Below are 25731 nucleotides of genomic sequence, written 5' to 3' on the forward strand. Positions count from 1 at the left end.
CACAGACTGGCAAACTGGACAAAGAGTCAAGACCCATCAGTTTGCTGTATTCAGGAGACCCATCTCACGTGCAGAGACACACATAGGCTCAAAATAAAGGGATGGAGGACGATCTACCAAGCAAATGGAAAACAAAAAAAGCAGGGGTTGCAATCCTAGTCTCTGATAAAACAGACATTAAACCATCAAAGATCAAAAGAGACAAAGAAGGCCATAATGGTAAAGGGATCAATTCAACAGGAAGAGCTAACTATCCTAAATATATACGCACCCAATACAGGAGCACCCAGATTCATAAAGCAAGTCCTTAGAGACTTACAAAGAGACTTAAGACTCCCATACAATAATAATGGGAGACTTTAACAGCCCACTGTCAACATTAGATCAACGAGACAGAAAGTTAACAAGGATATCCAGAAATTGAACTCAACTCTGCACCAAGCGGACCTAATAGACATCTACAGAACTCTCCACCCCAAATCAAAAGAAGATACATTCTTCTCAGCACCACATCGCACTTATTCCAAAATTGACCACATAGTTGGAAGTAAAGCACTCCTCAGCAAATGTAAAAGAACAGAAATTGTAACAAACTGTCTCTCAGACTACAGTGCAATCAAACTAGAAATCAGGACTAAGAAACTCAATCAAAATCGCTCAACTACATGGAAACTGAACAACCTGCTCCTGAATGACTACTGGGTACATAACAAAATGAAGGCAGAAATAAAGATGTTCTTTGAAACCAATGAGAACAAAGATACAACATACCAGAATCTCTGGGACACATTTAAAGCAGTGTGTACAGGGAAATTTATAGCACTTAATGCCCACAAGATAAAGCAGGAAAGATCTAAAATTGACACCCTAACATCACAATTAAAAGAACTAGAGAAGCAAGAGCAAACACATTCAAAAGCTAGCAGAAGGCAAGAAATAACTAAGATCAGAGCAAAACTGAAGAGATAGAGACACAAAAAACCTCCAAAAAAATCAATGAATCCAGGAGCTGGTTTTCTGAAAAGATCAACAAAATTGATAGACTGCTAGCAAGCCTAATAAAGAAGAAAAGAGAGAAGAATCAAATAGACGCAATAAAAAATGATAAAGGGGATATCACCACCGATCACAGAAATACAAACTACCATCAGAGAATACTATAAACACCTCTACGCAAATAAACTAGAAAACCTAGAAGAAATGGACAATTTCCTGGACACTTACATTCTCCCAAGACTAAACCAGGAAGAAGTTGAATCCCTGAATAGACCAACAGCAGGCTCTGAAATTGAGGTAATAATTAATAGCCTACCAACCAAAAAAACTTCAGGACCAGACAGATTCACAGCGGAATTCTACCAGAGCTACAAGGAGGAGTTGGTATCATTCCTTCCGAAATGATTCCAATCAATAGAAAAAGAGGGAATCCTCCCTAACTCATTTTATGAGGCCAACATCATCCTGATTACCAAAGCCTGACAGAGATACAACAAAAAAAGAGAATTTTAGACCAATATCCCTGATGAACATCGATGCAAAAATCCTCAATAAAATACTGGCAAATCGAATCCAGCAGCACATCAAAAAGCTTATCCACCATGATCAAGTGGGCTTCATCCCTGGGATGCAAGGCTGGTTCAACATACGCAAATCAATAAATGTAATCCGGCATATAAACAGAACCAAAGACAAAAACCACATGATTATCTCAATAGATGCAGAAAAGGCCTGTGACAAAATTCAACAGCCCTTCATGCTAAAAACTCTCAATAAATTCGGTATTGATGGAACATATCTCAAAATACTAAATATTATTTATGACAAACCCACAGCCAATATCATACTGAATGGGCAAAAACTGGAAGCATTCCCTTTGAAAACTGGCACAAGACAGGGACGCCCTCTCTCACCACTCCTATTCAACATAGTGTTGGAAGTTCTGGCCAGGGCAATCAGGCAAGAGAAAGAAATAAAGGGTATTCAGTTAGGAAAAGAAGTCAAATTGTCCCTGTTTGCAGATGACATGATTGTATATTTAGAAAACCCCATTGTCTCAGCCCAAAATCTCCTTAAGCTGATAAGCAACTTCAGCAAAGTCTCAGGATACAAAATCAATGTGCAAAAATCACAATCATTCTTATATACCAGTAACAGACAGAGAACCAAATCATGAATGAACTCCCATTCACAATTGCTTCAAAGAGAATAAAATACACAGGAATCCCACTTACAAGGGATGTAAAGGACCTCTTCAAGGAGAACTACAAACCACTGCTCGTGAAATAAAAGAGGACACAAACAAATGGAAGAACATACCATATTCATGGATAGGAAGAATCAATATCGTGAAAATGGCCATACTGCCCAAGGTAATTTATAGATTCAATGCCATCCCCATTAAGCTACCAATGACTTTCTTCACAGAATTGGAAAAAACTGCTTTAAAGTTCATATGGAACCAAAAAAGACCCTGCATTGTCAAGAAAATCCTAAGCCAAAAGAACAAAGCTAGAGGCATCACACTACCTGACTTCAAACTATGCTACAAGGGCTACAGTAACCAAAACAGCATGGTACTGGTACCAAAACAGAGATATAGACCAAAGGAACAGAACAGAACCCTCAGAAATAATACCACACATCTACAACCATCTGATCTTTGACAAACCTGACAAAAACAAGAAATGGGGAAAGGATTCCCTATTTAATAAATGGTGCTGGGAAAACTGGCTAGCCATAAGTAGAAAGTTGAAACTGGATCCTTTCCTTACTCCTTATACGAAAATTAATTCAAGATGGATTAGAGACTTAAATGTTAGACCTAAAACCATAAAAACCCATTAGAAAACCTAGGTAATACCATTCAGGACATAGGCATGGGGAAGGACTTCATGTCTAAAACACCAAAAACAATGGCAACAAAAGTCAAAATTGACCAATGGGATCTAATTAAACTAAAGGGCTTCTGCACAGCAAAAGAAACTACCATCAGAGTGAACAGGCAACCTAGAGAATGGGAGAAAATTTTTGCAATCTACTCATCTGACAAAGGGCTAATATCTAGAACTGAATCAAATTAACAAGAAAAAAACAACCCCATCAAAAAGCAGGCAAAGGATATGAACAGACACTTCTCAAAAGAAGACATTCATACAGCCAACAGACACATGAAAAAATGCTCATCATCACTCGCCACCAGAGAATTGCAAATCAAAACCACAATGAGATACCATCTCACACCAGTTAGAATGGCAATCATTAAAAAATCAGGAAACAATAGGTGCTGGAGAGGATGTGGAGAAATAGGAACACTTTTACACTGTTGGTGGGACTGTAAACTAGTTCAACCATTGTGGAAAACAGTGTGACGACTCCTCAAGGATCTAGAACTAGAAATACCATTTGACCCAGCCATCCCATTACCGGGTATATACCCAAAGGATTATAAGTCATGCTGCTATAAAGACACATGCACACGTATGTTTATTGCAGCACTATTCACAATAGCAAAGACTTGGAATCAACCCAAATGTCCATCAGTGACAGACTGGATTAAGAAGATGTGGCACATATACACCATGGAAGACTAGGCAGCCAGCCATAAAAAAGGATGAGTTCGCGTCCTTTGTAGGAACATGGATGCAGCTAGAAACCATCATTCTCAGCAAACTATCGCAAGAACGGAACACCAAATACTGCATGTTCTTACTCATAGGTGGGAACTGAACAATGAGATCACCTGGACACAGGAAGGGGACCATCACACACCGGGGGCTATTGTGGGGAAGGGCAAGGAGGGAAGGATAGTATTAGGAGATATACCTAATGTAAATGACGAGTTAATGGGTACAGCACACTAACATGGCACGTGTATACATATGTAACAAACCTGCACGTTGTGCACATGTACCCTAGAACTTAAAGTATAATAAAAAAAAAAAGATAAAAAAAATATTAGTCATGCGACATCACTATTTACATACTTAAAAACTATAATTGTAGAGGCAGTGTAGAAACAGACTATAGGAGGAGAGGAACTATACTTAGGGAGGTTTTTATACTTCAGGTAAACTGGTAATAAAAGCCTGAACTATGTATGGGGAAATAAGTGGAAAGAGTTGAACCTAAGAAGCATTTCAGACACAGAATTATAAAGGCTTGGTGAGAAAGACAAATGGAAACAAGAATTTTTCAGATTTTTAGCTTGGTCATATAGATGGGTAATGCCACAGGCACAGAGAGAAAATATAGAAAGAAGACTGCTTTTTGGCTGACCAAATCGGAAAATATAAGCTCAATTTTTGGTCATGTTAAAGTTTAAAATGCATAAGGGAGGTTAGATTATTAGAATATGCATCCAAACTTCAAGAGAAGTCAGAGCTGGCCGGGCGCGGTGGCTCAAGCCTGTAATCCCAGCACTTTGGGAGGCCGAGACGGGCGGATCATAAGGTCAGGAGATCGAGACCATCCTGGCTAACACGGTGAAACCTCGTCTCTATTAAGAAATACAAAAAACTAGCCGGGCGAGGTGGCGGGCGCCTGTAGTCCCAGCTACTCAGGAGGCTGAGGCAGGAGAATGGCGTGAACCTGGGAGGCGGGGCTTGCAGTGAGCTGAGATCCGGCCACTGCACTCCAGCCTGGGTGACAGAGCGAGACTCCGTCTCAAAAAAAAAAAAAAAAAAAAAAAAAAAGAGAGAAGTCAGAGCTGAAAATGTGGGACATACCATTCAAGAGACATAGGGATGGATTTGATCAACAGGGTGAATGTAGAAAGTGGGAAGGAAAGGGCAAGAAAAGAATCCTGGAAAACAACAACATTCAGAGACATGTAGTTGAAAAGAAATAGTGAAAAAGACTGAGTGCTAAGGGTGGGAAAAATAGTTATCAGAGAGCTAAGGAAAAAGTTTTCATGAAGGAAGGAAATCAACGGACTCAATGCTGAAGAAAATTCAAAAGGATAAAGATTATAGTCACCGGATTTTGGTATCTAGAAGACACTGATAGTTTAAACCGCAGTAGGCTGAAAATGATTGGGAGTTGAAATGGAGTCAGTCAGGTTGGCCCGCACTACTCTTTTTCTTTTTTTTTTGAGACAGAGTCTCACTCAGCCAGGCTGGAGTGCAGTGGCGTGATCTCGGTTCACTGCGACCTCCGCCTCCCAGGTTCAAGTGATTCTCCTGCCTCAGCCTCCTGGGTAGCTGGGACTATAGGTGCCTGCTACCATGCCCGGCTAATTTTTTTTGTATTGTTAGTAGAGACGGGGTTTTCCAGGTTAGCCAGAATGGTCTCCATCTCCTGACCTCATGATACACCTGCCTCCACCTCCCAAAGTGCACACTACCCTTTTTAAGAAGTTTGATGATGAAAAGATAAGACAATGTAGGAAAATAGGTGGATGTAAATTCATTTTATCTTTTTCAAAGAATGGGGCACACTTAAATGTTACTAGGCTAAAGGGAATTAGTTGTTAAAAAAAGAAAGGAAAGAAAGACAAGACACTGGAAATACAATGCAGAGAGGATAAGAGATGGGGCAAGGTTCTTAGGGAGGTAAGAAGGGATGGGATCAAGGGCACAGGTGGAAAGGTTACATTTTAATTTTTATTACACAGGAATTGAAGGCGTGACATACACAAATCCAGTTCACAACAAACTTTCACTATGAGTTGCTGTTACAAAAATAACACACAGCTGGGAAGATCAAAGGTTCCTCTACATCCAAGCCCAATTCCCTGCTAATTTTAATACTGCAATCACTGGCAATGATAAAGGTACTTCAGCTATCACCTACCTGAAAGAAGGTCTCAATGCCAAGAATCCTTGTAATTCAAACTCCTCTGGAAGTGGTGTCGCTAAAGGGTCAAAATCAAAATTTGCAAACATTTTAATTAAAATGTTGTTTGGTAGAATACTGTTCCCTAAAACTTGTTTTTAAATTAACATGCAGAAAGAAATTATAATGCTTATAGTTCTCTGCTCTTCTTTATAGTAATCCTGATGAAAATAACTCACCTATCAAAACTCTGCATGTTATCTTTGGGACACAGACATTCCCCTAATACTCACTTAATACTCAATGCTGAGGAGAATGGCTTTTTAAAAAATCAGCAGTCTTAAAAATTCATAGTCTTGGATCCAGTAATCCCAATGTTTAGATTACCTGTCTCTTTTTACTGAAAGCACTGAATAACACTGACATCATCTGAGAGCTTGCAAGAAATGCAGAATCTTGGGCACTAATTCAAAACTACTGAATCATAAACTGTACTTTAAAAAGATTCAGGTGATTTATGTGCAAATTAATGCCTGAGGAGCATGGATTTAATAGAAAAAAAAAGTCAGAAAGAAGCCAAGCCAGAGGTTGTTCAGTGCAGCATTATTTACAATGGGGAAAATTGTAAAGCAACAGAAAGCACGTAAATGGATTATAGCACTTTCATAGGATGGAATATTATGAAGTCAGTAAAAGTCATGTTTTCGAAATGCTTAATGACACAATAAAATGCTAACAATATAATACTAAATTTCAAAATCAGGCACAGAACTTTATTTGATATGAATCATTTCCTGTGTGTGTGTATGTGTGTGTGTGTACATGTAAGAAAAAGGCCCAAAGAAGATACACTATTGTGACTAGTAAAAGGTATCTCTGTATGGGAGATTTGTGTTCTGCTTGTACTAAATTTTCTATGATGAGTAAGTATTACTTTGACAGAGCAATGTTCACATTAATTGCTTTTTTTTTAATAGTAAGAATGAGGAGGAAGGAAAGACAGAAAGAATCTGAAGGTATTACACTCTCTGAACTCCTATTTGAATGATGCTAAATGAGATTAAGATGCCAGAGGAACTGGGAGAACATTATCTACTTCCACCCACTTACTGTAGAGTTCACAGTCACTTCTGAGATACTGAATTTAAAATCAATCATTCATCACCAAAAACCTCTTACTGTAGAGTTCACAGTCACTTCTGAGATACTGAATTTAAGATCAATCATTCATCACCAAAAACCTCTTCTTCTCTGGCCTTAAGCACACCATCGATGATGGAGAACCACATCAACAACACAAGGTGAGGGTAGCTCTTACCACTAGTACTTGAGAGGTCCTCTTCATGGGGATGGAAACTATTCAGAAGAGAAATCAACCAGGGCCAAATGCTGTAAATTAAAGAAATAATTCAGACTTTATTTTTATATAAGAGAAACCAGAACACTAATAAGCCATGAAAATGGTATCTACAGGTCCTGGACTTTATGTATTTTTCCCTTATTTCAGCATTTCAAAGGCTGTATAATTTTTAAAAATGTATTTTCAAAGATACACTAGATAGTGATAAAGATACAACAAAAGGGACAAATTTCCATGACAGAGACCTGCTACTACTGTAGATCATTTCCCATGCTCCTAATTCAACAAACAGTGAAAATAATTTGTCAGTTTTAAACATGGAAAACTGAAATAGGCTGAGAAAATTCTGAGCAAAGAAACAACATACTATGTTTTTATAGAGCTTTCACATACATTATGAGTTGCGGAATCCACTGTTCTTTAATCTATGACAGGGTATGGTTATACCACACAAATCACATTTCCTGTTCAAACCAATAACACCTCTTTTTTCATGGTACAAAAAAATCCACATTTTAACAACAGCCTGAACTCTAAACTCTGTTTCCTAATACACAAATTTTGTGAAAGCTTACACATAAAATATTAGAACATATTCTTTCCACTACTCAGAAGTAAGTTCTATATATGTATTTGTTAACTGTGTCCTTGGTTCCTGAGTCAGGTATGTTAAAGTTTCCATTATGGATATAGATTTATAAATATCACTTTACATATAAACATTTGTATCAAAATCTGTTATCTTTAAAACATAAGAGCAATTTATAAATCTGATGTAATATATATGACAGGGCAAAACTTTTGAAGTGAGACAAATCCAAGTAGTTTGAATGTTCATTTGCTGGGGTGAGGAATAGATGTGATGGGTGGAAGTAGCCATGTTGCTTAAAATTATTTGGTTAAAATAATTAGCTTAAAATAATTTGGTTTTGGCCTGGAAACAATTACTTTGATTTTGATTTTCCTACAGTAGACTCATGTATCTAATCACATTCTCCTTAATATGAAGTTTACCTTTGAATATATATCAACCAACTTTTATTAAAAAAAAAAAGAAAAAAAAGAAAGAAAAAGAAAAGCATGAGGTGAAGTGCCCAGGATAGAGAAACTGGATGTAAATAATCACACTATGGAAAATTGTAAGTTAACAACTATTTGGGACAGTTGTACACTCTGAAATATGGAAATATGCTACTTTAAAAATATCAACAAATATATACCATATATAAACAAATATTGAAGAATAACAGTCTGCTACAAACCTTTGGAGATATGAGATAGCTGGAAAAAAAGGTCAGTAATCTAAAAAAGAATATTATACTGGTACAATGTTCTCATGAAACGTAAGCTCTCAAGAAAACACTGCAGAAAAAGCGCATGAGTGGATGACCTAATGATATACTGCTTTACCCTATAACTATTTTCCACAAAGGAAAATCACTATTCCATGTATTCATTAGCTTAAGAGAGTATGTTCTCAAAAAAGTACAAGGGAAAGTAAATTCTAGAAATTGAGAAGGTTCAGATATAAGAAACTGAGTATTATTTGAATATATATACAATTCTAAGTTCACAAAAGTCATTGTTTTTCCATTACTTAAAAGATATAAATGAACATTATAACTTTAATGTATCAGACATATAAGGAAAATCTTCAGTTTTAAAGAGATATCCCATGCTAGTCTTTAAAATGAGTACTAACATAATTTAAGATAGAAGGAAACACCTGCAAGGGCATAATTCTAAAGATTTTGGTAAATCTGATAGGAGGAAGAGGAAACAGTAAATGACAGAAAAAAAAAATGGAGGGAAAAAGTGTTTGCCAATAAAGCTATTCCTTCTGGCTGAACATCTTTTGCCATGAAAAGAAATGGGAATATATGGAATGGGCCAAAAGGATCACTGTACAGGAATAACAACAAGAAAAAACAAAACACAATGAAAGTAACAATCCCTGCTCATAAATATAAAAACTCTATAAGCAAATGGTAAAACATGCAGTTCTTCTTTCGTAACATTACTGATATAATATGTTGAATTAAACATAAGTTTGAGTTCTAGAGTATACAAGAGTAGAAAAACTGTATAGCCTAGTTAAGAAATAAAAATTTTGTGCAAGGAAGCAATGTCTGAAAATCTGTATTACTAAAACCTATGCTAACATTAAAGGAGATATATGTAGTAGGCTGTGCTATGTTCCTAAACTCTACTCATGATAAGGTCAATATATCATGGAAAGAGCTTATAGCTACATGAAAGAAAAGACAATTATGAAGCAGACAGACCATAAGGTCTTTTTTTTCTTTTTCTTTTTTTTTTTTTTTTTGAGACAGAGTCTCACTTGGTAGTCCAGGCTGGAGTACAGTGGCGCGATCTCAGCTTACTGAAACCTCCGCTTCCTGGGTTCAAGCAATTTTCCTGTCTCAGCCTTCCGAAGTGGTGGGATTACAGGCATATGCCACAATGCCCGGCTAATGAGGCAGGAGAATGGTCTAAACCCGGGAGGCGGAGCTTGCAGTGAGCTGAGATCCGGCCACTGCACCCCAGCCTGGGCGACAGAGCAAGACTCTGTCTCAAAAAAAAAAAAAAAAAAAAAAAAAAAAAAAATACAAAAAAAATATTTTGTATAAAAATACTCTTTTAGTAAAAAGTAAAAGAGATGGGGTTTCACCATGTTGGCCAGGCTGGTCTCAAACTCCTGACCTCAAGTGATCCGCCTGCCTCAGCCTCCCCAAGTGCTGGGATTACAGGCATGAGCCACAGTGCCCGGACCACAGCGTCTTAAATGTGGCTTAAAAAAGGCATTTTCTAAGTTGTGACCTTAGTCAATATACATGCTGGGCCACAAAGCAAAACTTTCAAAGAGATTCTCCTTAAATATACCATCAAAATACGCAAGGGAGAAACTACCTATTTGGTGCCAAGCGACCTTGGAAGTATTTATTTCTATAATCAAAGGTACACTGAAAGTTTTCATTTGTCATTGTAAAATCAAAGGTTACTAAGAGCTGTCAGAATTTCTGTGAGTAGAGATGACAGAGAAAATAGTGAGAATCAAAATAACTTTCAATCTTTATGCTTCAAATAAACATTATTCAACTTGAGTGTTACTGTAAGGCAACATCAAACAGTTCATGTATAGAAAAAAATGGAAGAAATAAAAATCTCTTCCCTTCAACTCAAACAAAAAAATTAGGGAATACTGTAATAGGTAAGAAACAAACTGGTTTTACTTCAAGTTCACTTTAAAATGTGAAAAACGACTTTTCCCCAGGACAGCAACTGAGAACAAGGGAGTGCACAGGGAGTCACAAATCCTTAAGACTAAGCCTCAAACGAAGAATTCAAATAAACAAATGAAAAGCATACAAAGAGGCCTTCAGTTCAATTTCCCAAGAGTCAGCAGAAAATACAGTCTTCCATTGTTCAAATGTTGTATTTTAGAAGGCAGTTTTTACATATTTATGGATATCAAACAAACAAAGCACACAAGTTAACATGAAATTCTAAAAATACTTACTACTGTCTTTCATCCACCACTGCCTCCTGAAAGACCCTGGGTCTGAGTCTTAGCCAGTCCATGGAGACCTTGACTGCTGGAAGAGGATAGGCATTGTAGGACTCCTCCTGAGACTCATTCTGTAGAGGACACTTGCACAGGATGCCAAGAAAAGACACTTGAAGAAAAAAATGTATTCAAAAAATATAAGAAATATGAAACTGTGCCAGTTCAAATTAAAATATTATGTGCCTTCTACTATATTCTGTTTAACACTTACAGCTTCTTTCTAAAAACACACTTTCTTTCCCATATTACAAATGTTATACATACAACTTGATGAGGGGGTATCAGCAGATAAAAGGATAGAACTTGGGGTTGAAAGTTATTATGAACCCCTGATTCAGTGTAAGAAATACACTATGCTTTTTTATGTCACTGTGCTTTGCTACATTGATGAAATGCCTAAGATGATGTTTTTCAAAAAAGATGGCACATGTTAAGTAATTCAATACTCACTAAAGAGGGCCAGCAACTGTGTCCAACATAGCTGCTCATCTTGGCTATAACTGTGCTGCTCAGTTTCATTGCTAAAGTCACGAAGGTGATGAAGTTGAAACAGGTTAATGACAGTGACATGAACTAACTGCTGAGAGTTGAAAGCTTTTTGGAATAGCAGCCTCTGTAAAAGAAGACAGACGTACTGCATATATTATCAAGAACAGGAACCATCTTTGACACAAGAATTAAACTGGTAGTCTGCATTTAGAACCACCATGTGTAATACAATTACAGATGAGTAAATGGTTCTGCCCTCAATCCCAGTATTTTGATTGGGTCTAATTATTTCCCAAACTGACTTTTTGTCTTGAAATGAATTAATCTAGACACCACAGAGTTGTTTGAGTTGTTTGTCAAACTTTTTTCCCCTAGGAAACTATGTATTTTTAAATATGACCTGAGAAAAGTCTTGAGTGTTCGTCCATAAATTTATACATCTTAATCCTTTAGAAATTGTTTTATACAAGATGTACTCATATTAAAATATTAAACTGGGACCAATGACTAGAAAGCAACAGACTCAAAAAATAATTTTTTGAATTCCTAGTACATAAAGCATGACTTCCTAGATTTGTCATAAAATTTACTCTTTCAAAGGCTTGATACATTAAAACTTATTTTATAAACAAGGCATAGCAAGTACATATTCTGGAACACAGGGTAAATGACATACTAAAACAACATTCGGATGTATTATAGGTACTTCTACAAATTATCAACTGGTATTTTCCCCTCTTAGAGAAGTATATGCGTGATCATCAAATTTCATTTACCCTCTAATAACTCTGTTCACAGTGATCTGTTAGCCAGCATTATAAACAATCACCCAGATGCTCTCAGTTGGTGTCTCAATGGAATTACCCTTCCACTTTAATATCTGCAATTGTTTTACCTGCAGGTAAAAATACTTTTCTAACAGAAGTTCCTAGTTTCATCCTATACTTTAGCCATAGCCAGTCTTCCTCTATCCCCAGGGGAAATTTTTGCAGAAAGCAGGGATCCATCATCACTAGCATTATGGTGGAAAACAGATAATCTTTACTTATCGTTCTACCAGCAATGACAGGAGATCCTACCATGTCAGAAACTTACAGCTGTCTCTGCCCAGACTACTCTGAGATTTTTGTTTTTATTTACATAGTTAAAGAACCTGAAGTCGCCATAGTAAGCTCTATGATTCTAAGAGGGAAGTCTTTTACATTACCAGTAGAGAATACAATTCCCTTCTATGTGAACTCTTTCTATCACAACTGTCAGTCTTCTTGCAATCTGCCATTTCATTGTATATGTCTAGAATGGTTAGCCCTTTTCCAAAGACATCAAGCATTAATCTCTCCTCAAAATTTCCTGAAATCTTGTCTCTTCTCTAGAATTTTCCCACAAACTTTCTCCTTCAATTTCTACAACTAGCCTTCTAAATAAGCTGGCGTTTATTCAAATAATACCGGCATAGAATGAGAATATGTAGTTGTATTTCTCAAAAAGCAGTTTCTTATACGCCTAATATGGTAATGTATTTCCTGTATCTATAAATCCACTGGCATTAATTTTAGAAGGCAATATCCTACTGAAGAGGGTCACAGCCCATTAAAGAATTTTCTAGTATATGCGCAGAAGTATTAATGAATATGAATACACCCTAGTACTAATAAATGATAATGTAAGTTCATGAAGGTCCAGACTTTGTCATGTTTTCCCCCATATCTCTAAAAGCCTAGAAAAGTGCATGGTACATAGCAGGTACTCAATAAACACTTAGTGAATGAACAACCTATCCATTCAGAAATAAGGTTGAAGTTATTCAGTTGTAATTTCCTAAAATTTAGATTGTATTGTAGAGTCTTTCAAGGAGGATTTTTGCTACTCAAACTTTCAACTACAGTTGAGAAATATACTGAACTAAATACCATTAACAAACAGCCTACATTTAACTTACAGAAAATGTATTACATCTCAATTCCTAGATCCCAGGCCTTAAATCCCTTAGTGGACCTCAACTTGGTAAACATTTCTGCTTAGTAGCTAAAGGTTGTTAGAAACACTGAAGCATACATGTTGATGACACTAATTATCTACATATGCTTCAGAAATACTTCGGAAATTTTACTCCACTATGTTAAAATTTCACTCCAGCAATGTTCTAGTTCAACACTGGGTAAGCTTTCAAATAGATCTGCCTCATACTATGTTTAACTTTAGAGTGCTGGAATGATACTTCAAAGTATATTTTAGCAACTGCCCACCCACACTCACCAGAACTTCACATACAGAAATATATATGCAAAGAGAGTGTTAGTGTTTGAGGCTGAACCAAATGCAAAACTTACTAGGTTTCTAGACTAGAATAACTTACTTAGTGAAGATCTCATTAAGGTAGGGACCACCCACCACCACCAATTTAGAGAGTATTTCACAAAACCAGAGCTGAAAGCAATCTCAAGAAGTTTTCTAGTCCAATCCCCTATTTAGTAGGGCTGCACTTAAATAATCCAAGAAAGATGGCTGTCAATCTGACTCTTAAGCTCTCCAAAATGGGGAATCCACAACATCCCACGGTCAGCCACCGATACATTTCAACTTAAAATTTAAGATTTTAGTTTTGACCTCAGGAAAGATACAGATATGTTCTTTTCAAATAATCCTTCACATGTCTGAATTCTTACTATGAAAACTATTTAGACTTGTTTGTTCTTTTCCAGGTTGAACAGCCTAGGACATGACAAAGTTAGCTGTTCTTTTCACACACCCAATCCTATAAATCATACGTCACAGGCTAAGTATATTTTAAAACAAAACAAACTATTGCTATTCATAATTATCTATTATAATATCTTGCACATAGTCAACCAAAAAATGACTACCTGTAAAAACTACTTTGTATTGACTCTTTTTGGCTAAGTTACACCTTAACTGTCCAAGTTCTACAATCTCTTAAAATGTCTGACTTTTAGAGAACTTACAGAAATACTATGAAGCAGTTACACACAATTACCCAAGTATATAGATACCTAGAAATAACCAAGAAATATAAAATGTTCTTTGAAATTGTCATTTACTGTTTAATCCAGTGCCTAAAACAGTGACTGATGAATAGTCAAATATTTATTGAATGAACTGAAAAAAAAGTTAATACTTTCAACTTTCTCCTTATTTTATGCATTATACTACATTTAAACTGCTAATATCTTAACATACTAATAAAAGATCATTTATACGTACATAAATAGAATGAAAGTTAACATTCTCTCTTCAAATTAGTAAACTATATCTCTGTTAAATGAAACTCTCATTCCTTTCATTCAAACTACCACAATCCTGATGAAGGCAAGCACAGTAAAAATAATGAACTTGGTTTGGAGAAGGCCAATATCTATAAAGTAGGTAACATACTCATATGTAAGAATACACAAACCATCAAAAGTAGGAGTAGTTTCAAAACTGAGGAGTTATTTACTTTTTTCCACTTTGATAATTTTTGTCAAACGGCAGCTACTCAAGTGAAAACACTGCTATGTTATATTTGTTTATACAGACTGTACCTCAGTTTAAATTGAAGGGATGATAAATGCAAAGATTTCACATACTTCAAATATAATTTTTACCAAGAGTTCACACAGTTAAGTAACTACAAAAAGTGGGAGTCAATTTCCTCCAAATCTTATGCTTCCTGATTTAGACAAGACAAAAATTCTCTATTTCTGAAACCTAACCTTAAACTGTTCTTCCAATTTTTCTCGAAGAGGGCTCAACTTTTCCAAGCTCTTACTCAGGTACACATGACCGTGGAATTTAATAAAGGCCTTGATGAAGTCAGAAACACCCCACTTGGTTTTCACCTCATCTCGGCTGAAATGAAAGAAAAAAATTCCATGAATCTTAAGCAGCAAAATGGCTACAACTCCTTAAGGAGGCACTGGCTTGCTAAAACAAGTTATTACTTGACACACAAAAGAGAATTCTGTATTTGACTGATTTTTCAACTGCAACACACTCAAGATGAGTCAGTATTAACAGCCTGTGTACTCTTTTACTGGGACTGAATCAGATATTGATTGGATGAAATTCAGTAACTATACACAAATTATGACAAATCTTTGTTTAGAAATAAGAGAAGAATAGGCCGTTATTTTCTGTAAACCAAATTATGAAGAATTAAGGCTCCAGGTTACAAAGTCCTCTTAGAAAAAAAAAAATCAACCCTACCTTTCCAGTGCTTTAGAAAGTGCTTTTTGCAGATTAGTGGAGGCAGCTGGGAAAGGGAACTTCACAGCAATGCTTCTGCAGTAGTAGAAAATTGTGGTCAGATGGTCTCCTTTGGAAGAAGCTAAGATAGCCAACTGATTATAAGGCTGACCTACAGGAGAAAGTTAAGATTCTGGAGTAACCCCAAGGGTGACAAAGTCTTGCTGTAAGAATACAAATGATCAGTGTTTAAATACTCAAATAAACAATGGGGAGTATTTTTATAAGGTAAATATGACTGCCTCATTGCAAACCAGCATAAGGTATAACAGCACACTTCAGCGATGGTACACACTATCATATACAGGTTAAACAGTCACTATTAGGGTAGAGAGCGGCTTCAGAAAGGGCTAGATTGTAAATAATTTCAGCTTTGTAGGCCAAAGGGTCTCTATCACAACCACTCAACTCTGCCACTGTAGTGTGAAAGCAGCCATAGACAAATATGAAACAAGTAGCGTGGTCAGACCGCCATCCCTGCTTTAAATTCTTTCTAGAATCTAAAGGAATTTCAATGTCTTAGTAAGAATGATTTAAATCATTAAATATCTGCTGCAATTTATTTAACTCAAGAACTACTGCTAATGTCTAGTTTGGGGCCATTAAAAGATTACCTTTTAGTATTGTAATAGATTGTTTTCTGTGGGGGGAAATGGTGGTATCTAAAGAAATAATTGTTCTATAAGCAATTAAGGAAGCCAGAGTTGTAGAAACAATATCAGATCACATTAAGAGATTCTATCTATACTGCTTTACTGACAATAAAAGTCATCTTACTTGTAAAAAAAAAAATTCATTTTAGTTTACATGGAATGCACAGTTAAATGGAAAACATGACAATAACAAAACTCAACATTTATTGCTTTCATAAAACTTCAAAGGTGAGCCCTGAGTTATCTGCCACATTGTTATACAGAACCAAGTGTCACGGTTAATCTCAGGTTGACAGGCCCACTCACCATTGGAGGGGACAAGCTGAGCTGCATGCCTATAGTAGGACTCTGCCTGGCTGGTCTGGTTTCTGTATCGAGCTAAGAAGAAGAAGAAAATTCATTTTAAAAAACCCAAAAAACAAATAGTAGGGTAGTATTTCCAAAACAGCCATAGTTGTAAGTTCCAAAGATAATAAAGACATTAAAGTTAATTTAAAATTAAAGACAGAAAATACTTTAAAACAAATTAACTATAGGATTATGTGTGAAGTGTCCATCAGCCTTCCTTATTTGGGACATTCAGCATGTAACCAATTTTAAAGCTTACCTAGACCCCATTTTCAGGTCCTCCAGTGTCATGCATCACCAGCTCCCACTATGGACTATGCTGGTGACCTGGAGCCGGCCCACAAGAAGGGGTGAGTTATATGGCACTTAAAAACAAAACAAAACAAAATACACTATACAATATGATCTGAAAATTATGTATTTTTCAGTATTATATAAAGTGATTTTGAAAAATGCCTCATTCCTATCGCAATATTAAGTATGTGTGTGCAAAGAATATATTTAAAGCAAAACAACCTAAACACAGTATCAATGAATCTCCCTGCCAAATTCTTTGCTTACTCTGATGTGACCTCCTCATGGAACCACTGATTTATAATATTAAGAAATCTAAAATTTCAAACTTAAAAGCCGTAATGTTCTCCATTCTTTGTTATTTGAGGACAAGCAAAACATAATCCTATAGTTAATTTGTTTTACAACCTTTCTAGATCACCTTAAAGGAATGAACAAGAATAAGTAAGTTACATAATATTCTCAGATAAAATACATATAATAGAAACACAAATTAAACTTTAGAAAGGAAGCAAAATTAAAAATCAACTTTTAGTCCACTGGTAAGAAAGAAAGAAGGCAATTTCGCTTCAGAAGGAGTAATTTATAAAACTCATTTATTCCAAAAGAGTACATTTAATTTAGAAAGTATTATGGGACCACTTCTAAAAATTAAGCTTTGATTACATTTTTGCTGTTTATTATTTGCCTACATAAATTACATAAAGTCGGAATAAAATTTAAATCTTAATATGAAAGTTACTTTCTTCAAGATGCTCTGCCAATCACAAAAACATTGAGAAATTTTAAGTTCCTTAGAATACATTTTATAGTTTCTTCTTATGACAATCTAAATTGTGTGTGTATGCTCAGTTTAAAGGAAAAAGAGTTTCTTTCTATGACTATTCCAAAGAAAAGGACGAATGTATTATCAATTCCTTCACAGCAAAGGCTCACCAATGTCTCCAAGGTGGACGAGGCAGTGCTGGCAGATATAGGAACAGGAGCTAGACTGTGGCTTCACTATGGCGCTGGTATGCGTCTGTTTATTGCTGATAATTCCCAACTGGGAAGACTTCACACGGCATGGTAAATCTACATTAAATACTGTACACAGTTCTTGTAATAACTGAAAGAAAAACAAACAAAATTTAGTAGTAAGTCACAAGTGCTCTAAAAGCAAAGTTTATAAACTGTAAGATGTGTACCTAGTACCACATACTGCTGAAATATGAAAAAAAACTGCATGAAAATTATACGGTAATCATTCAGACCCGGCACGGTGGCTCACGCCTGTAATCCCAGCACTTTGGGAGGTCAAGGCAGGTGGATCACTTGAGGTCAGGAGTTTGAGACCAACCTGGCCAACATGGTGAAACCCCGTCTGTACTAAAAATACAAAACAAAATCAGCTGAGTGTGGTGGTGAGCACCTGTAGTCTCAGCTAAAGGGGAGGCTGAGGCACAAGAATAGCTTGAACCCAGGAGGTGGAGGTTGCAGTGAGCCGAGATTATGCCACTGCACTCCAGCCTGGGCGACACAGGGAGACTCTGTCTTAAAAAAAAAAAAAAAAAAATTATATGGTAATCTTTCATAGGATAACTAGTATCATTCATTATAAATCATACCTTTTGAATTCTCAAGTATTACAGCAATCTAGGATGTGCATAGAGCAGCATCTTAAAAAAAGATTATTTAACTGGATAGGATTTTCAGACACATTCAGCAAGCAAGGAAAACTACTATTCTCAGAAATGCAAAAATTATTAAATATTGGGTTACAAATATGACTTAAATGCAAGCCAAGGTATTTGTCAGACTTTAGGTATTTCTTGCAATTCATTTTCTTAAGCTATATGCCAATTCACGTCTTTGCATATACAACAAATCTCACGGTAGTGTAGATCTTTACTGTATTATCCATTCCTACCTACTCTCTTCTCTGTTCTTAAAGTATGAGGGGTTCTTCTTCCTAGTCAGAGCTAATTCTTCTGCCTGTGTGTGCCTATCACTACATTCTTTCCTAGCTCCTGTCGGTCTCCCATCTCTCCATTCTTTCATCTACTTTCAACTTCTCATGCTTCTTTCCTATGGCCTACACACACTAAATGTCTGCCACAGAAAAAAACAAGAACAAAAAACAAAACAGAGCTAAAACACTCTCCTCTTAACTTTATAGCAACCTTCTAATGTCTCTTCCTCTTCTCAACCAAATGCCTTTAAAGGAGTCCACACTTTTCATGTCCGCTTTCTCAATTTCTATTTACTCTTTCATCCATTATGATCTGGCTTCCACACAACCCCTCTCCCTCCTCTCACCCAACCATCCATTACCACTCTACTGAAACTACTATCAGACAATTGATTACCTAATAGCCAAATACAATGGATATTTTTCAGACATCATCTTATCGGACCTCTTTGCTGCACTTAAAACATCTGATCTTATGGTGGATTACTGAGCTGTTCTAGCTCTCTGTATCTTTCCAATCACTCCTTTCCAGTTTCCTTCATTGAAAGGCTTTTCTCCTCTCACTTTGCTTGCCAAGGGTTTATTTCTTGGCCTGCACACAGTTCTTCACACTGTGAAGAATATTTACTTCACAGTAATTCAAATATTTACTTACAAATATCGTCATTCAAATATCATTATATTCATCCAAGTATGTGCTAGTGTATCAGACCCCCCCCCCACCAGTAAACAAGAAAGATACAAAGATAAATAAGAAAACATGTTTCCTTAAAGAGCTTGTAGCTAAATTGGCAAGTCAGGTACAAAAAGAGAAGAGGGGAGCGAGGGAAAGGGGAAAGGAGAGAAGGAGAGACAACATGATACACAACATAACGAACATAATATTCCACATTTATAACATATTTCCCTAGGTTATCTGATAAATTTGTCTCACTTTATCCTTGTGATAAACTAGTAGCAACACAGTACACATAGGTATAAAGCTCAATTTTTTTTCAGATGAGGATGTGAAAGCAGAAATAATCAAGCGACTGGACAAAGGTTACAGAATTAGAAACATTTTGATTCTATCACCACTCCTTCTAGCATGTGCAGAATTCAAAATACAAAATAAGGCCAGGCGCGGTGGCTCACGCCTGTAATCCCAGCGCTTTGGGAGGCCGAGGCGGGCGGATCACAAGGTCAGGAGATCGAGACCACAGTGAAACCCCGTCTCTACTAAAAATACAAGAAATTAGCCGGGCGCGGTTGTGGGCGCCTGTAGTCCCAGCTACTCGGGAGGCTGAGGCAGGAGAATGGCGTGAACCCGGGAGGCGGAGCTTGCAGTGAGCCGAGATCGCGCCACTGCACTCCAGCCTGGGCGACAGAGCGAGACTCCGTCTCAAAAAAAAAAAAAAAAAAATACAAAATAAGACACCCTAAAGGGCTCAACTCAGAATGATTTGAATCATGCCACCTTTTTACTAAGATAAAAATCACCTCCATAACTAAATATAAATTTTGTGCACCCTTTCTCACTGGGCATGGAAATTATTTACTCCATACTTGCACATTTGTAACGGGCAAGAAATTCACTAACATAAAATTGGGTAAACAAGGCCAGGCATAGTAGCTCATGCCTGTAATCCGAGCACTTTGGGACGCCAAGGCAGAAGAATCACTTGAGGTCAGAAGTTCAAGACCAGCCTGGGCAGCAAAGCAAGACTCTGTCTCTACAAAATAAATAAATGAATGAATATAAAAATGAAAATAAAGTGAAATAAAAAATTAGCCAGGTGTGGTGGCATGCAGTGCTATAGTCCCAGTACTTTGGAAGGTTGAGGCGGGAGGATCACTTAAACCCAGAAGTTCCAGACCGCAGTGAGCTACGATATACACCACACTCCAGGCTGGGTGACAGAGAGAGACCCCGTCTTAAAAAATAAATAAAATAAAATGAATAAATAAAAAAATAGGGTAAATAAGTTAATGTCCTGAATGGGATGGGTTAAGAAATAGAAAAAGCACAAGGTACAGGGTAGGAACTATATATATCTATATATATCTATATATATATACACATACACACACACACATATATATTGTGAAAAAAACAAAAAAACAAAAGTGGATAACTAAGAAACATGAGAGGGTTAAAGAACTGACTTCAACAGATAATCAGAAAACAGACTGGAAAACTAGGCAAGGCTGCACATCTAGCAAAAACAAAAAAGAAAGATCACAAAAAATAAATAAAATTATAGTTGGAACATCATGTAGAATGTCTTGCAATAAAATTTCTGCCTGAGTCCAAGAGTTTAAGTGGTGATATAAGACAGAAAAGCTCCTACTGGCTCAAAGATTCTGGGAAAGAGAGCTCTAGTTGGTTTAGAGGCAGCAACACGATGGAACTAAAGAAGAGAAAAAGATGTTTCATAAGTTGAACAAAACAATGTCCTACCTTCATATAGGTTGATCCTGATGTACATTACTTTGTAGTAGTTTCCGCAGTCTGATAACAACTTAGTTACTTCATTGTACAGAAGTATTGACTGGGAGATATTCCTAAGGCTGTAGCTGAAGAATTAATGCCTCTAGTTCTTCCCAAATCATAATCATGGACCTATAAAACTGGAAAATGGGCCGGGCGCGGTGGCTCAAGCCTGTAATCCCAGCACTTTGGGAGGCCGAGACGGGCGGATCACGAGGTCAGGAGATCGAGACCATCCTGGCTAACACGGTGAAAACCCGTCTCTACTAAAAAATACAAAAAACTAGCTGGGCGAGGTAGCGGGCGCCTGTAGTCCCAGCTACTCGAGAGGCTGAGGCAGGAGAATGGCGTAAACCCAGCAGGCGGAGCTTGCAGTGAGCTGAGATCCGGCCACTGCGCTCCAGCCTGGGTGACAGAGCGAGACTCCGTCTCAAAAAAAAAAAAAAAAAAAAAAAAAAAAAAAAAACTGGAAAATGAACTTACAAGCATTTGTCAACTCTCTTTTTTACAATCAGGAAGCTAAGCACCAGAGGTAGTGACTTGTCTAAATAGTCACAATTAGCCCTAGAGCAGTACTAGAACAGCTTCTGGGTTCCTATTTATAAAGAAAGTTTTACACTATTCCGTGTCTCCTCAGCTCTTTATTCCATGCCAAGAATGAAAGATTTCTTATGAAGGTATAGAATATTACCTTTTAAACTAATACGGAAACTCAGTGATTATACTTTCCTTTTGGTTTCTATTTTCTTAGAATAAAGGCTACCGTTCTGTTCTTTGATGTTTAAAAACAACCTACAGCAGAATGGTATGTCTTTACTTTGACCAGGAATTTTGTTCTGCTTTAAGCCCCATGCTTTAAACTGGTTAACAAAATGGTAGCTAAGAAGTTAAAACTAAACCAGCCTGGGTAACATAGTGAGACTCCATTCTACAAAAATAAACAAGTAGCTGGTATGCGCCTGCAGTCCTAGTATTTGGGAGCCTGAGGTGGGAGAAGATCACTTGAGCCAAGAAGTCTGAGGCTTCTGTGAGCTATGATCGAGCACTGCACTCAGCCAAAACAGTAGAGTGAGCATGTCTCTTAAAAAAAAAAAAACAAAAAAAAACCCTAAAACCTATCTTCACAGAAAATGTTACTGTGTGTAACCAAGTACTAGTCTCTTCTCAATCCACTCCAATCAGATTTCTATCCCCAACACTTTGCTGAAGTTACATTTCATCCATACAAAGACACCATAAATTGTAAGATGAACCATTATCTTATATAATATTGAGAAAAAAACCACAAGCTATATGGTCACTTGTCATCTGTTATAAAGTTATCTCTATTTCATATATGTTAAAATATGAAAAAAATGTTTTAGAAATGAAGAAATACGGTATTCATTAAGTTCACCAATGACTTCCATGTTGTCAAATCTAATTGGTCACTTTAAATCTTTAATTCTCAGCAGCACTCTACAGGGCTGATGACTCCCTTCCTTATTCAGATGTTTTTGTCTTGGCTTCCAATGCACCTTCTCTCTCTCATTTTCTCGATTGCAATGGTGGCTCCTCCTGTGCTAAATCTGTTACCATCTGACTAAGTCAGCGTTCTTTACTACAATCAAAAAATTTTTATGATTTTATGATGTTTCCACTGGGCTCCAACCTTGTTTATTCAATTGCTTATTTCGCATCTCTACTTAGATGTCAAACAGGCATCTACTTTAACAGGGAAAAAGCTACTTTCCCCCTAGTGTTTCCCATCTCAGTAAATGGTACAACCATTCAACTAGCTGCTCACACTGATAACTGTATCTGCTTTGACTCCTCCTTTACTCTGATTCCAGAAATTCAATCCAGTCCATCTAATCCAAGCATGGCCAATAGGAGTTAATAGAGTTAACTTCCATAGCTACCTTCCATATCTGACCCCGTTATCCAGGGTTATCATTTAAAATCGCAAATCTGATCATGTTCTTCCTTTGCTTACTCTCCAGTGACTTGCAACTCCTTTTTTTTTTTTTTTTTTTTTTTTTTTAAAGACAGGGTCTCACTCTGTTGCCCAGGCTGGAGTGAAGTGGCACAAACACGGCTCACTGCAACCTCAGCCTCCCGGGCTCAAGTGATCCTCCTGCCTCAGCTTCCTAGAGTGGCTGGTACTACAGGTGTGCGCCACTGTGCCTGGTTGATTTTTAGATTCTTTGTAGAATGGGGTCTCACCATGTTACCCAGGCTGGTCTCAAGTGATCCTCCCACCTCAGCTTTCCAAAGTGTCAGGATTACAGGAATGAGCCACCATGTCCAGTCTACAACTATACTTAAAATTAAAACTCAAAACTCATCTTAGCTTATAAGGCCATACAACAATCTGGAATTTGTCTACTTTCTCAATCTGGTGCTAAATATGCACTGCATGTAATCAAGAAACATTAGTGGAATATTACTGTTAGTAACACCATTATCTGTTTCAATTATTGATTAAAGACAATATAAAAATGCAAGTGAGGCCAGATGCAGTGGCTCACACCTGTAATCCCAACACTTAGGAAGGCAAAGGTGGGTGGATCACCTGAGGTCAGAAGTTTGAGACCAGCCTGGCTAACATGGCGAAAGCCCCTCTCTACTAAAAACACAAAAATTAGCCGGATGTGATGGTGCACACCTGTAATCCCAGCTACCAAGGAGGCTGAGGCAGAAGAATTGCTTGAAACCAGGAGGCGGAGGTTGCAGTGAACGCCACTGCACTCCAGCCTCCAGCCTGGGCAACAGAGCAAGACTCTGCCTCAAAAAAAAAAAAAAAAAAAAAAAAAAAAAAAAAAAAAAAAAACAAGTGAAAAGTCCTATTAATGTTGTTAACTGATATCATAATGTGAAAATAAAGAAGTTCATTGATGCTTATTCTACAATTATCATAATTGCTCAACCCACTGCCTGTGGAATGGAGTCAGGAAGAATCAATGCTTATTATAAAAATTTTAAAAAATTAATTTCAAAGAGTATCCACATTTTACCTTTAAAAAACAATTTTTGAGACATTTAAATGATTTTATTATTCCCTTGCTTATAAAATGTTTTTACAAATACCATACTCCCTCAATAAAAATGATGATTCCTTCTTTACTTCCTTACAGATCTGTTTTGACTTACCAATGAATGTCTAGTTAAACCCTTGGGAATATATCACATGTATGTCATGTAACGAAAAAAGATTAGGAATCATTTTTCAAGATGACAAACCAATCTGTACAATGGCTATTATAAAAATGTACTGCAGAAGGTGGATGCCTTCCCCCTCCCCCCCACCAGAGCCAGCTGCACCACCTCCTTCCTACTCCCCCTACTTTAGTCATGTTCCCAGTTCTAGCTTCTATTCATGGGGGGAAGGAAACGAGATTTGAATCAGAAACAAAACTAAGGTTTTAAAACTGAATTATCCTTCAAAAATGGAAAGCAACCAGCATGTTATAGAATCTGTCCAAGAAATGATGGGAATCTGGGAATCCAACAGAGCAGAGTTGAAAGCAGTGACTCTGAAAAAACTGTTACCATTTTCGTTAATATCCCACTAAACTGAGACTACTCAATTAACATGCAGAATCAAATTATATATATATAATTTTATATGATTTTCACTTAATAACAAAACAATCTTTTCATCTTATAAAATCTTGATAAATACCAACCTATAATCGTTTCATGTTTCCATTCTACAGTTATGCCATAATTTAACTATTATTCTCTTGTAGAACATTGGTGTTGTTTCCAAATGTTAAGATTTGAATTATAATATCTGTTTCCTTAAGTGTGATTTTTCCCTCATTATTAAATATGCACTATCTATGGACAAAGGAAAAGGTATTGCAAAAAAAAAAAAAAAAAAACCAATCCTGGTAACTTCTGTACTTGAAACAACTCTAAATAAAATGAAAGGACAACAAAAGAAACCAGTGAAAAATGTTATAAATGATGACCTTTTGGGAAAACAACAAAATGATGTCAACAGTATTTAAATTTTCACTTTAAACTTTCTAATGATTTCAATTTGAACAACTGGTCTTCAGGAAATAATACAATATTAAAGAAAATGCTTTATTCAAAAAAATGCTCATCAAACTTAACAAGGAAAAGCTTACATTATGTTTATAAAACAGATACAAAAATGGATATATAGTGTGGTCTTAAGTATGTAAAAAAGTACAAAAACACAAGAAGAGTATATATTAAAGTGGTAATTTATCCAGAATGGGAGGATTAATGAACTTTTTGGGACTTTGTGTAATTCACAAATTTCTTGAAATTGGTATGCATTATTTTTACAATCATAAAAGAAAACAAACATACCTATTAATGTATCCATCTTTTCATTTAGTCTAGATATTTCTTTGAAGGTAAAGATTCTAATTTCCCCCCATATCCTCAGAATCCAGTATTGTGCCTTACAAAGAGTAGCCTTTTGACAGCTACTTGTAAAATGAATTAATCTTTAACATCTGCTTTAAGGACCACTCCCTCTCTCCAGAAGCATCCCGATCTCTCCAAAAGTATCAACTTTTTGGTTGCTGCTAAAAGTTGGCATAAATTCAAAAATAAATTTTG

General features: G+C 36.5%; 1 protein-coding gene across 11 annotated transcripts in view; it reads right to left on the reverse strand.

Moving 5' to 3' along the window:
• Positions 1 to 25731, reverse strand: part of SMG7 (SMG7 nonsense mediated mRNA decay factor) — an 87833-nt gene that overhangs the window by 16390 nt on the left and 45712 nt on the right. For all 11 annotated transcript variants that reach the window (XM_050765821.1, XM_050765887.1, XM_050765869.1 and 8 more), the window contains 8 exons: positions 17666 to 17837; positions 16394 to 16465; positions 15396 to 15546; positions 14903 to 15038; positions 11151 to 11313; positions 10653 to 10809; positions 7091 to 7161; positions 5791 to 5851 (listed from right to left, as the gene is read on the reverse strand). In XM_050765821.1, coding sequence (XP_050621778.1) covers positions 5791 to 5851; positions 7091 to 7161; positions 10653 to 10809; positions 11151 to 11313; positions 14903 to 15038; positions 15396 to 15546; positions 16394 to 16465; positions 17666 to 17837 — 983 coding nt within the window. The remainder of the gene's footprint in view (positions 1 to 5790; positions 5852 to 7090; positions 7162 to 10652; positions 10810 to 11150; positions 11314 to 14902; positions 15039 to 15395; positions 15547 to 16393; positions 16466 to 17665; positions 17838 to 25731) is intronic.

Source organism: Macaca thibetana, chromosome 1, assembly GCF_024542745.1.
Source record: "Macaca thibetana thibetana isolate TM-01 chromosome 1, ASM2454274v1, whole genome shotgun sequence".
Lineage (NCBI taxonomy): Eukaryota > Metazoa > Chordata > Mammalia > Primates > Cercopithecidae > Macaca > Macaca thibetana.